This window comes from Poecilia reticulata, chromosome 22 (genome assembly GCF_904066995.2).
Source record: "Poecilia reticulata chromosome 22, P_reticulata-male-v2, whole genome shotgun sequence".
NCBI lineage: Eukaryota > Metazoa > Chordata > Actinopteri > Cyprinodontiformes > Poeciliidae > Poecilia > Poecilia reticulata.
The window spans coordinates 12,220,247-12,233,469 of record NC_088851.1 but is presented as its reverse complement, the minus strand read 5'-3'; the positions used below and the strand labels follow the sequence as shown (position 1 = coordinate 12,233,469).

General features: G+C 42.7%; 2 protein-coding genes across 10 annotated transcripts in view; one reads left to right on the top strand and one right to left on the bottom strand.

Annotated features, from left to right (window-relative positions):
• Positions 1-13,223, bottom strand: part of cdin1 (CDAN1 interacting nuclease 1) — a 541,570-nt gene that overhangs the window by 66,720 nt on the left and 461,627 nt on the right. For 2 of the 3 annotated variants that reach the window (XR_014085728.1, XR_014085729.1), the window contains exon 12: positions 11,287-11,449. Coding sequence is in view for 1 of the 3 variants with exons in the window: in XM_081602880.1 (XP_081459006.1) it covers positions 11,440-11,449 (10 nt within the window). In the remaining 2 variants the exon portion in view is untranslated. Of the gene's footprint in view, positions 1-11,267; positions 11,450-13,223 lie in introns of those variants that run through there. The other variant, XM_081602880.1, reaches the window with a different exon arrangement.
• The window catches only part of meis2a (Meis homeobox 2a), a 94,158-nt gene that overhangs the window by 78,260 nt on the left and 2,675 nt on the right, over positions 1-13,223 (top strand). For 3 of the 7 annotated variants that reach the window (XM_081602874.1, XM_081602873.1, XM_008399800.3), the window contains exons 10-12: positions 5,834-5,892; positions 7,540-7,650; positions 8,832-8,923. In XM_081602874.1, coding sequence (XP_081459000.1) covers positions 5,834-5,892; positions 7,540-7,650; positions 8,832-8,890 — 229 coding nt within the window. In that variant the 3' untranslated portion in view covers positions 8,891-8,923. The remainder of the gene's footprint in view (positions 1-5,833; positions 5,893-7,539; positions 7,651-8,831; positions 8,924-13,223) is intronic. The other 4 variants (XM_081602875.1, XM_008399803.3, XM_081602876.1 and 1 more) reach the window with 3 other exon arrangements.

Sequence of the window (13,223 nt, the reverse complement as noted above, 5' to 3'; positions counted from 1 at the left end):
TGGTCAAAGGACACAAAGTGATTGGCCGTTTTAATAAAAAGAAGAGATCAAACTGAATCCTTCCCTCTTCTGTTTCCAGTGAGCTGTAACTCAGTTGCAGGCAGTTTGGGATCTTTGTTTTGGGCTGAAGCGGAAGTATGGAAGCAATGAGCCTTAATAGGAACCAGAGGACAGTCGTGTTTGCAAGCAGTGATCATGGATTGAGCTCAGCACATTCTTGTACAGATTGTGTTGCATGTAATCTTCCTACAAGGGAGACAGAAAGGGGCCTTGGAGACTGACTGACTGACGAATGGAAACTTCGGCTGTCTTCCTTGGTTTTTGAGTTTAGAAAAATGGGCATGTTCTGGTCAGCCATACAGGCAATAAACTGTCAACATCCTTGTGTTGAAATTTCCAAGCCACAATCTCTTGGAAGTTCCGCGTAGGCGCGCTCAGTGTTTCTCTGCCTCATCCAGCGCTAGCTGTGGCTCGCTTTCCTTCTTTCATCACAAATTCGTCAAACGAGTGACCCCGCTCTTGATTGGCGGGGTTTCGTCTCCCTCCCTCGCGCTCTCGATCTCTCTGGCCGTGCTCCAGGCTAAGGTGGTTTGGCATGACAATTTTACAGCGCAGGAATGCTGACAAGACGACAGAGTTACCAGGTGTGGCTGCAAGTCAGTTAAGCAGAAACAAGGCCTCTCTGACTGCCTGAGATGAGGAAATAAGAAAGAAAAGGGCAAGCCCCGAGTCAGACAGACAGGTTTGCACTGATTACATCTTTAAACTTCCAGTAACCTTCCACAGAATGTGTCAGCCTTTGTCATCTTGTGGAGATTTTTCTTTCTGCATAGAATAAAAAATCTAAATCAGTACCATGGAAAAAAGTATTGAGATCTCGAGCTATTACACATTTTGTCCAGTTAAGACAACAGATTGTCTTCATTGTGTTTTATTAAAAGTTTATGTAATAAAACCAGGACAATGTCATGCTTGCTTGTGAAATGGGAAGAAAACTATTACTGAACTGAAAAGTGTTGTGTGCATTTGAATTCAGTTTGGTTTACTCTCTTATGTCCCTTAGTGAAATCCAGTGCAGCCAGCAGAAGTCGTCAAGTAGCAAATCAGAAAACTAGCAATGCACGTCACGTCACTATAAATCATAAAGAATCAAGATTCTCTTGTGTGACTTGTTGCCGATGTTTTCCGTCTTGTCTGATTGGACTTCGGCTGTTTTCAAGTAAAAGAAGTATAGGTTAAACGTTTTACTTTCTATATGAGCAAACCTGTTAGACAAGCCACAAAGTAGTGACTCAAAGGCATGAGCACAAATGCATTACACACTTTTTCAGATCTTTCTCTTTTGAAAAACAGCAAAAATATTTGAAAACTACGGATCACTTCCCTTCTGCTTAACGACCGTCTGCTGCTTCGTGTTGGCCTGTCCGAATAAAGCCCTCAGAAGCAGAAGTTTGCAGTTATAACGCGCCGAAATGTGAGAAAGGTCAAAGGGTACAAATACTTTTTGCAAGACGCTGTAAAACTGGAAGTCTTTAATTCTCCCATGTCAAAATACGCACTAACATACAAAGCCGGACAAGCTAGTTAGCAGATAAAAAGATTTCTGTGAAGCCCTCCACCTCCTCGTGTGAGAACAGATATTATTAACCAAGCATGCAGTGTTGATCCAGCCTTGTGGAGACCCTGTGCCAAGTGGACTCCCGCTGCCCTGGCTCCATCATTCATATCTGTCTGTTATTTTCCTCTGTGACTCACAAAGACACAACAGTCAGGGCCCAAAGCAAGCCTACCACTTCATATAATGGAGGAACCAGGTCCTCCGTCGTCAAGTGGAGATGCGTGCGTGCGTGTGTGTTTGTGCGCACGCATGTCTTGCACCGTTTAGGGGGCACGTCAGCTGGAAGAGCTACTGTGAGCCAGTTGGCAATATGCTGCGAAGAATGTGCTGACATGTGCGATACACACACCAGCTCGCGTTCACATGCACACTTGTCCACGTGCGCGCTCCTCCAGTTTTTTTGTTTTTTTTTTGATGTGCGACATGAAAATGTGTTCAAGGCTTATTGGCTGGACGACATTAGCTCCTTACATTAAACAGCGGTGGAGCTGCTGCTGGCCCCTCCTGCGGCGTTGTACACATTCTGAGCTGTATCCCGATGAATGACCTCCTTATGACCCCCTAACCCTGGCTTTAATTATTTGTTTGAAGACAGCATGGAGTTCCCATGCTGAGAGGTGCTCTGTGTACCCTCTGTGTGCATGTGTGCGTTGCCGCTCCTGCGCACTAACACTGAGCAGAGGCAGGCCGTAATAAGCCGGACCACCAGATGTAGATAATAAAACACGAGCTTTTAGGCTGGAGGTTTGAAGAGAGTTTTTTTCCCCCCTCGAGAGTCTCCTGTGTTCTGGTTAGCCTTCGGACACGCCGGTGGTGGCTGCGGTCGTGTCCGTGGTGGCTATATGTCGATTTCCAAGCGCGTACGTATGTTTTAGCAAGCGGTTTAGGAATTCTCGCTCCCTGTGGTCAACCTCTGTGAGTCTCTCGGGGCTCCGGGCTCATCCGTCTGAGTGTCCATCCAAGCTGACTGGCCCTCATCTCTAGAGGATTCTGTGTTGTTCTAAGCACACTCCATTAGCGGCTCACGGTTTGAGGGAAAACATTGTTATCAAGCCAGAGTCTGATAATCTCAATTGGCTTTACTCAGACTGATAAAAGGTGCTTTAAGGCCATGAGAGGGGGGCCTCGGTCATCCCCCCCCTACAGTCCCATCACTGCCTTCAGGGTACCTCATCGCCTGCTGGTTACTGTGGCAACCCTAAAACTAAGTCTTCGTAGCGTGATATGGTATTAGTTAGAGCTGGGAATACTGACAAAAATGAGACCCATATGAGAAGCTGACTTTGTGGGAAGTATTTGGATATCTGTTTGTCTTCACAGCGGTAAAGCGTTTTCTTGTTAAAAATTTCAATGAGAGCAAACATTGAAACCGTATTTCCTGTGTACTTTAGGTACAACATTTCCTGTAAGAATTTGGATAAACACAACATGAACAACACTTTTTTTTTTCCCCCCTTCAGAATATATAAGGAAAATTGAAAACGGCACTTTGATCCTACAGCTCCGCTCTCTCCGGAGAAAGTCCTCTGCAGTCACTGGAAATCATACGGTCAAATTCAGCACCTGGGTAGAACGTTCCTAATATTACGTGTTTATGGTTATGACCCAGAGTGGGTATGAATGCACATGGTTGTGATTTTCAGCCCCGTGGTGAACGTAGAAAGGGAGAAGGCAGGGCATATATTTTGGAACCGTGCTCAGCGCTTAAAGCAGGGACGGTGAGGTTAAGAATTATTGCTTGCTTTTCGAAGCTAGTTTTTCTTAGTTTTATTTTATTTGTGTAAAAGGGGAGAATGCAAATTATTTTACAGTTTGCGTAAATGTGCCAGAGTTCACTTTTTAGGCTTATCGCCGTTTGTAGTTTCTGTCTGTCTGGCTGATGGTGTAAAACAAGATGAAAACATTAAGTCACGGGATTTGTGTTGGAAAAATGTCTGATGACTAAAAGAGTGACAGAAGAAAAAAAATAACAAAAAAACATAGCTTATATCTAAGTTATTAATTTACACCAATGATGGTTAAGAATGAGATGCTATCGCTAAGTTTGTGTGATCTTACAGTTTTCTCTAGTTCCAGCTCTTATGATCATTTTAATGCAACATATTGTATGTTGACAAAATATCCAAGTTTCTCAGGATGTGCAGATGTTTAGTGCAGATGACTAAAAATGCTTCTTTAAAATACGCATCTGACTTTTTAATTACATTTTCTAAAGCTCATTTATCTAATATTTTTTGCATTGTAGTTTTTAATGGTAATGTTCAACTGTTAATACAGTTTTATCTTTGGGACATGATATTTATGTACGTCTGTGAAGCCACAGTATTTAGTTTCTTATGTGTCTGAAACTCATCAAACTGAACTTAATTCTCTTCCCAACCTTTGTTAAAAAAAGTAAGTTGGAAATTTGTTTTGCAGACCAAAATTTTTGTAGTCATCTACTTCCAACAGTCTCCTTCTTGCTTCTCTAAGTATATTTTCTGGCAACAGAAAATAACTTATAGCTTGCAAACATGTGTTACTAGAGAAGACGTTAAATTAAGAAAGATGCCTCCTACTATATGAACACTGTCTGGTTTTAATTTCTTCAGTTGTTTCTGACAGCACAGCTTACTTATGATTTATCTTTTGTTCTGTTGACAAACCTCCTCCGGCCTCAATTAAGTCCCCAATAATGCGAAGGAATCAAATGATTCCCAGTCTAACTGCGATTCACCTCCTTCACGTTTTTTTTTTTTTTTTCCTTTTCCTTATCCTCATATGGATGTGTTTCATCTTTTTTCTCTCGGGGGCCCACAGCACCCCTGTGTACCTGCACTCTGGATGCCCCCTGGCAAATGAGTGCCGCGTCTCTCTTTTCCCAGCCGTGCATTTTGTACATTTAACCATGTCACTTTGAGCCGGGCAGATTACAGCCGTTTAAGTTCATTGGAGAAGGTAAGGGCAGGTATCAGGGCTTCATGGGGGATTAGGAGCCCAAATTGGTTCCAGCTCTCCCTTCCTTCTAATGACCAGTTCTTTAGCCATATTGATGGTGCCGTGGGCCTGTATGTTAGAGGACGGACTTGAATCCCCCCCCCACCTCCTTCTCTCCCTCTCTCCTGCGTGTTTTTTTGAGCCAGCATGCTGGACAGCTCCAACGTGATCTGAAACTGTTGTTTAATGCCAAACACATGGTGTTACCTGCAAGGTTACGGCCAAGTTTTTTTTTTTTTTTTTTTTGTTAGGTTTTTTGAAAGCACACGTGAAAAGAAAAAAAACGACATTGGAAAGGGGTCAACGTTTCGGGGAATGTCGAGAGCTGGCTCGGTTTTGGTGACCATGCACCCTGCTCTTGACGGAGCCCAAAGGCACGCCATTCGAAGTTAAAAAGGTTGCCCCTGGCTGGCACTTACCTCCCGATGACCTCTGGCTCCACGCTGGTAAAGCCACAGGAGCAAGGCCGGCCGGGAAGGCTTTGTGGAGCTGCACTTATTCGCTGCTGTGGTGGTGATAAAACTTCAGACAGCCTAATTGATGGGCTCACTGACATAACAATACCTCGTGAAAGCACGGAGTGGCCCATGCCTGGTCCTCATTTCTAGACAGCTGGAAGGGGAGCAGAACCCCCTACAATGCAGCCAGAGAGGGGGTCCCACCGAGGGGAACTGTTGCGGTGGGGGTAAAATGGTGGGACGCAATGAAAGGAACCATTTGTGTCCTGCAATTTGCTCACAAAGAAGCCGACGCACAGAAAAATAGCGTTTGGAGAGACCGGCATATACAATTCTGTAAGCTCTGCATGTGTAAAGTTGGTGTTTGCTGCACAGAGCTGGCTGAAGGTGTGATGGGGAGAGGGAGAGGGAGAAAGGGATGTGCCCAAGCCTCTGTGCCCAAGCTGCACTTAATACTTGAGGAATGTCTCCCCAGTGCCCATAGCAACCAAACGTAATCAAAAGCTTTATTAAAAGAGTGGGGAATAGATCATATGGAACATTAAAAGTATCCCTCACTGGGTTCCCAAGTCAGCACACAATTGCCCTATTGTTTGTTTCTGTTTTGTTGTGTGCGCCTCTCTCTCAAGGACTTTGTGGCTAATGTTGCCATTAAGTCATGCAAAACTGTTTGTCTTTGTGGAGGCCTGTGATGAATCTTCCTGAGTGTGAAAGAGGGGTTGATTTAATGTTTATTTCTTCTCTTTGTCCCCCATACCCTTCTTCTCCCTCTTTCTGCCAGGTTTATTAACGCCAGAAGAAGAATAGTACAACCCATGATCGACCAGTCAAATCGAGCAGGTAAAGAAAAAAAAAAAAAAAGCAGAACAATCCAGCCAATCTGCACGAAAGTGTTCTTAACCCTTGTTTCCCCTACATGAACACGTTCAAAAAAAAATCACGCCTTGAACCCAGATTTTTCAACATTGCACCCCTTCACCTATTAACTCTTTAAAAAAAAAAAAATTTCCGTTCACTCTGTTCATTCTCTTTTCCCTTCTTTTCAATGTGACGCTCTAAAATGTTGCAAGCCATTTGCTGATCTACTCTAATTGGACATTTCCCAGTCTTAGTGGATAGAGGGTTATATTAGCATTCTCTGCGAATTACTAATTGGACACAGGAGGAGAGCCGGAGACGCTAGCAGCAGCTTACGAGTTATCTCCCTTTTATAGTCTGTTTTGATTTGATTTAGGCTTGTTTTTTCTTTATTTATTTTGCCTGGGGTTAAGTAGGTTTACATACTCTCACTTTCTGCACTAGTTTTATGTTCCACTTCCTCTGCAACCACTCTTCGGAATTATGTATTTAAGCATTAAGAAATCCTCTTAACTGTGAAAGCGTAACGTTTTAGTAGGAGAAAGAAGAGCTTGAGTTAAAAAAAAAATGCCAATACAGACACATGTGACATCTATACATATGCATTGTTACATTTCTTTAAATATTAATGCCACAAACCATACACAATACCTGAAAATTCAACAAATATTTAAGACTGGGCCTAACAAAGAGAATAAGCAGCACGAGCTACTTGTGTGAGAATGGCCCAGTCAAAGACCAGTTTGACTCAGTTTCAGCTATTTTGGAAAGAGAAGTTGGTTGAAAAAATTCACTCAGTAAACCAGCAAATCTGGTAGTGATAAACCTTTAAAGACTTGCATCTTGAATTGACAGCAATGAATGGCGGCTAAACAAGTTATTGTCTTGGAGGGGGCGGGGGGTGAAATTAATTCTAGATCTTTATTAGTGAATCGTTTTGAAAGCAATGTATTATTTTCCTTTAACTTCAAAATGATGTGCTGCTTTGTGTTGGTCTATCACTTAAAATTTCCAATAAAATAAATGAATGTTTGCTGTTTCAATGAGACAAAATAGGAAAAAAGTTGAAGGAGTCTGAATACTTTCACCAAGGGACTTAGAGGATGCAGCCAATCATAACCAAATCCAGACACAACTGAGCTAACTGACGATTACTGCTGAGCTCTGTGGGCTCAGATAAATCATTCACACCAGGGGATAATGACACATCCTTACAGGTCAAACAAGTTCAGTGGAATTGCATCTCTTGTTTGTTAGAAAAGAAGCACATGCTATAAAAAGCACATGGCTTATTTTGTCCCTCACAGCAACAACTCCTCTCATCCTGTCAAACTGCACGTCCTCTCCTCTCGCTTTTAGAACAATGTATCTTCCCTGCGCATGGTTTTCAGTGACACTGACAGCATGTACGAACAAGTGTGTGTGTGCTTGCATGCATAAGGACCCACTGTATGCGTGTTTGCATGCCACGCGTCAGTCAATGCAGTCCACAAACGCGAGCATAATGTCTTACAGTATGTTTGGGCTGGAGCTGAGACAATTGCTGATTGTCTGGTGTGTTCTCTTTTCTTCTCCCCCCCCCCCGGCCCCCACTCCCTTTTTTCATGTCCACGTTTTGACTACAATCAGGTTTTCTTCTTGATCCTTCAGTGAGCCAAGGAGCAGCGTACAGTCCAGAGGGCCAGCCAATGGGCAGCTTCGTGCTGGATGGTCAGCAACACATGGGAATCCGACCAGCTGGTAAATGCATCATCATATGTCTTTTTTTTTATTCATTTTTTTTTTTATCTCTCCTTCCAACACCCCTGCTTTACCGACCATTAGTTTCACTCTTGGCTGTTTTGCGAAGCTGAAGCTCACTGATGTGACTCACTGAGATGTAGTCAAGTCAGTCTAGGAAAAGTCCTCACAACTAACCACATTAACCACAATGACAACGTTTATTCTTTTTACAAGTCCACTTCCTTGCATGAGAAAAAAAACATCCTTGGAAGTAACCACAGTTAAATCTAAGATGCAAAGCAACATGCACAGTGCCTTTAAAAAGTATCATCATCATCAAAACAATAAATGTTTTTTTGTTTTTTTTACATTGATATGTTGCATTTTCATTCAAGTTTTATGTGATCAACACAGAATAGTGCATAAGTGTGATGTGGAAGGAAAGTGATATGTGATTTTTGACATTTTATACAAATTATATCTGAAAGGTGCGGTGTGTCTCGTAGTCACTCTGATTCAACTGACTAAAACCCATTGGCAGCGTTGTCTCCAGAATTCCCCTAACTTCTTAAATAGAAATTAACACTGTACATCACCATAAACACACCAGTACCATTGTAAAACATGGTGGTGGTGGTGGCAGCATCATACTGTGTTAATTAACAATTATCATGATGGAGTTGGTTTTAGGAGTTATAAAGATCCATAATTCAAGTGGTAAAATTGTTACCAAGAAAATGTTTTTCTTTAATAGAAACAGCAAAACGTGTTGATTTGAAGATGGATGGGACTATTTGTCAAAGACAAGCAGATATTTCAGTCTTTAGACATATAAAGTATTTTAAAACATTTCCTATAAGACTTGTAGCTGTAATTGCATCAAAAGATACCCAAATACAGTTGTATGAAGCACATTTTAGATATTTATTTGTAAAGAAATTTAAAAACTTTGTGTTGGTCTATTGTTAAAAATACCCCTAAAAATACATCCAGGGTTGTAATATCAATGTGAAAATAAATGCACAATGAATTCTTTTTCAAGGCACTGTCAGCACTCTCGCACTCTTCCACCTCTGCTTCATCATTTCCATCTTAAGCTAACCGACTTCTTCCCATCTATCAATGGGTCTTCTTCAGTCTTTCTGTGATTCAAACTCCTGCTGATCCCTTTGTTTCTGGCATTTATCTCTTCTCTCTAGGGCCTATGAGTGGAATGGGGATGAATATGGGCATGGATGGGCAATGGCACTACATGTAACCTCCATCTTGTAACGCAAAGAAAAAGGGGGAAGTAAGTACTGGGAATTTCTTTGTTACATGTTTTACTGTTTTGTCAGGGGTGGGGGGGTGCGAGTCAGGGTCAGATGTTCCTCAGAATTCCTTTCCAGCTGACCAGCACGTTGTCTTTTTTTTAACGGCAAGTTTTCATCCCCAGCAACAGTTCTCGGCTAAATGTTTTAGCGACATGCTTTGAGTGTCGAAGTGGGAGGGCAGAGGATGAATTGGAGACTTGTGGAAAAAAAGTGGGAGTTGTCCTGGGATGGCGAAGACCCCGACTTGTAGACGCCAGACAACAGGGGACAACAACAGGATAAATAAAAGGGAGGCGGGGGGGAACAACCTGGCATGGCATCCACAAATTTATTTATCACAATAGCGCCATCGCTCTCCTCGTCGTGGACAGCCAATGCAAATGTTGGACATTTAGGGAAAAAATAACATCTCCTGGGGAAGGGGCTGACAGGGGGAAATTAAGCAGGCTCCAGTGAAGCGATAAAGAAGGAGAAGTGAAACTGTCCTCCGAGTGACATAAATCTGTCTGGGGAAGGATTGATGCCCAAATTATCTTATATGCAAAGACGGGAACACGGCAGTACATTATGGTCCCTGAGCTAGATATACGGGCTGTGGGTGACATGGTCGATCCTTCAATGGGGATTTGCTTTGAGATGCGTATTGGTAGGAATGAGCATGTGAGAGGGGCGCGCGGGGGGGGGCGCTGTGTGTTTTGATTATTTTTTACTGGAGGGAGACAATTTCACGGGGGCACTGTAGGGGCCAGCAGTGACAAGCCTGACCTGGGACTCTAAGACACAAGACACTGAGATAAATTCAAATGGTTATTCATACAAGAATCCATTCTGTATCCAAAAGAAGGGAGATCTGTAGCACACGCATACAGAAACAGGCTGTCTGTGCGACTGGTTGCACACACCCGACACAGCTACAGTTGGGAAAATAAGTATTGAACATGCCAATGTTTTTCTCAGTAAATGTTTTTTTTTCTAGTGGGTCCATAGAGATTTAATTCAAACCAGATGTCAGTTACAACCCAATTAATCCACACATAAAAGGAAACAAAACAAAACAGTCTATAAAGGGTGTGTTATAAAGCGGAATGGCACAAGGAAAAGTATAGAACATGCTTACTAAAATGTGTTAAATGCAGAATAGAAAGGCCATTTTTTGGGCATGAGAAATTCGCGACAGCAAGTTTTCTGCATGCAGGAACTAGCTGCATGCGTTACTCAGATGTGATGCTGACCCATTCTTCCGCCCAGTCTTGGAGATTCTGGGGATCCCTTCTATGCGTTCTGGTTCTACAGTTCTTTCAATCAGATTCAAGTCGAATTAACTACTGGGTCATTTTAGGAGCTTCATTTTCTTTCTCTAAAACCACTTGAGAGTTTTCTTGGCTGCATGTTTGGGATCGCAGTCTTGCTGAAAGATCCACTTTTTCATCTTCAGATTCCTATCTGTCAAGCCGATCTGCCGAAAGGCAATCTTACACCATATTTTTGAGATAATATCCACTACGATTCCTCCAAACTTGGGATTCACGATAACATCATAAGAGTTCACTGTCGACATCATCTGACCAGACTGTATCTTCCCAGTACTACACTGGTTTTCTACAACAAACGTCTCCTGAGCTTCAAACATGCTTTTTCTTCATCAGTGGAGTCAGATGTTGTGAGCATGTGCCGAGGCTGTGATGGTCCTCTGATGGAAATCTTAAGGAGAGAATCTGGCCATACCCGGCTTATTTTGAAATGTTTTTTCCTTTTATCGATTCTGGCTAAAATCCTGTTCACTGGAACATTAAAAAGTTTAGAGAGATATCTGTTAAGCATGTAATAAGAAGTAATAAAGCTTGAAAGGTCTTGAGAGAGCTCTGTTGTTTTTACCCATGCTTCTTATATGATATCTCAGTAATAAGAGACCCGTTTAGGGTGGCATTAATGAATCTGGTATTAACTAGCATCAATAGGGATAATTGCTTTCTGAATATTGACAATTTCAGATGACCTCTTGGGTTTCGTCAAAGTTTTTTCTTTTTTTTCCTTCATTCAAATAATTTTTCTTTTGGCATTGCATTTTAATACATACAGCTTGATTAATGACTATTTGTTTTGATTTTAAATTGCATTGGGAATACTTGCGTTTACCCATCTCCATTACAGATAACCTTAACGTATTTAATACTTTTTTTGCCCCCCCCCCCCCACCACCACCACCATAAATGCCATACTGCTGCGGTGCTGGCATTTGAAAAATCAAGACTTATCACATCCTAAAGGAAGCACGGCAGAGCAGATTTTATTTAACACCCAAACTCCCTTGCTCAATGGGGCACAATATAATAACACTTACCTTGATTAAAAGAATCCTTTATATGTAAATGCAGACTGGATTTTCCAAAGGGTCACAGCAGCAATTCTTCCGACAGAGATCATTTCACCCCTCCGGTGCCGGCTTTCTTTCTGTCTTCAGAACGACGTTCGGTCTCATCCCCTCCTGTCTCCGCTAATGGCGCCTGTAAAGAAAAAAAATAAAAAATCAGGAAGCAATGTTCCCTAAAACAGTCACACAGAGACAACATTTGCTCAGGTTGACTAATTCTTAATATACGTCTATATAATTTTGAGACGATTTAATTACGTAACATATTTTATGCTTCATGAACAATTACATTAATAGCTTAATACAGAGGAATATTACCCTCTCTTGATTTGATTACACAGCCACACAATATGGTATATTTGGTACTTAATTATGGCCAGCCATTGAGCAGGACTACTGTGCCATAACAGAAATGCAAAGCCTATTCAGGAGGCAGGCATGCAGAGATGGCAGGACAGGGGCTCAGTCTGTTCCTCAGTTATTGTCTTCAGATGGTTTTACCACTCTTGTTAATAAACAGGGGGGGTAGAGGAGGGGGCTTTCGGATCTACTTAATGAAATGACAGCAGCTTACAAGAGAAGAGATTACCAGTTTACAGTGTCAAAAAACATCTGCTGGGCCTTTTAACAGGAGCTGCTCTGGGTTATATGGAGGCCGGGGGCACCCATCATGCCCTCCCACCCTGAATGTTTTATTTATTTTACGACCCAAGTAGTGAGATTTTAAAACGATAGATGGCACAGGTTTCAACCGATGAGACCGGCTATCAGTCGGTCGGGGCCCTCTCCTCTTCCTGCCTCCACTGGGGGCCTTCCAGTGTCACTTCTTAATTGTAGTGTACCAAGGTGGAGGAATGCAGGGAGCAAAGCATGCCCGGTGACCTTACAGTGACCTCTCCTCTCCTATTACGGCTTCATTCCCCCTGGGGTTCACATTACAAAGCAGGGCCAGCCCAGACCCAGTCCCACCCCAAAAAGGCCCCCTGGCTTCACAGAGGCCTCCCGCTCGCCCGCCTCTCCCCGCAGGTTCTTGTCCTCCGGACCATCAGCGCTCTCACACTCTATACAGTCCCAGACTCCAGGAGATGCAACCACCCCCCCGCACCCCCTCCAGCACATCTTCCTCTTTTCTTTCTGATTACAACAAACAGTCGGATGAAAAGCCAAACAGCGGCTCTGCTGAGCCAGCTCTGTGTCCTGGGTGCTGTCACAGCGAGAGAGATGCCAGCATGCTGAGGTCTCCACACATATGAAGTGGAGACCATCTTAGGGGACATCACCATATCCACCTCCTTCTCCCTTTCATTCTCTGCCTGCTTCCTTTTTTATCTTTGTTACTTTGTCTCGCTGCCACTTCCTGCTCTTGCTGTTCTTCCAAGCCCGCACTCCACACCTCCACGGCACGTTGCAAAAGTATTCACGCCCCTTCAATCTTTTTGTATTACACCCACAAACTTCAATGGCCTTTTTGAACGCATGCCAACTCAAAGTAGCGCACGGCTGTGGAGTGACGGAGGAACGCATGATTTTCTTCGTTTCTTTCTTTTTTTTTTCATGATGAAAATTGTGGCTTAACATTTGTATTAAATCTCATTTGCTTGGATACTCTTAAATGAAATCCACCATTTAGTGTCAGGATAAAAACGGATTTTCTGTAAACACATTTAGAGATTTGTTCGATAACATTAGAGGATCACGCGACAAAAAATGAAGAGCGATTGAAAATGACCAAAACAAGGCAGCCTACATGGTAACTGTGGAGAAGCTGCAGAGATCTTAGACGTCTGTTAAGCGGATCCAAAAAATTTTGCAATCCACAAAACTTCCCTTAATAGAAAGCTGTTATTGAAAGAACACCAAAAATCTTGAGTCTTTTACAGTCTCTAGCGGGTTTTTCTTGAACTCTT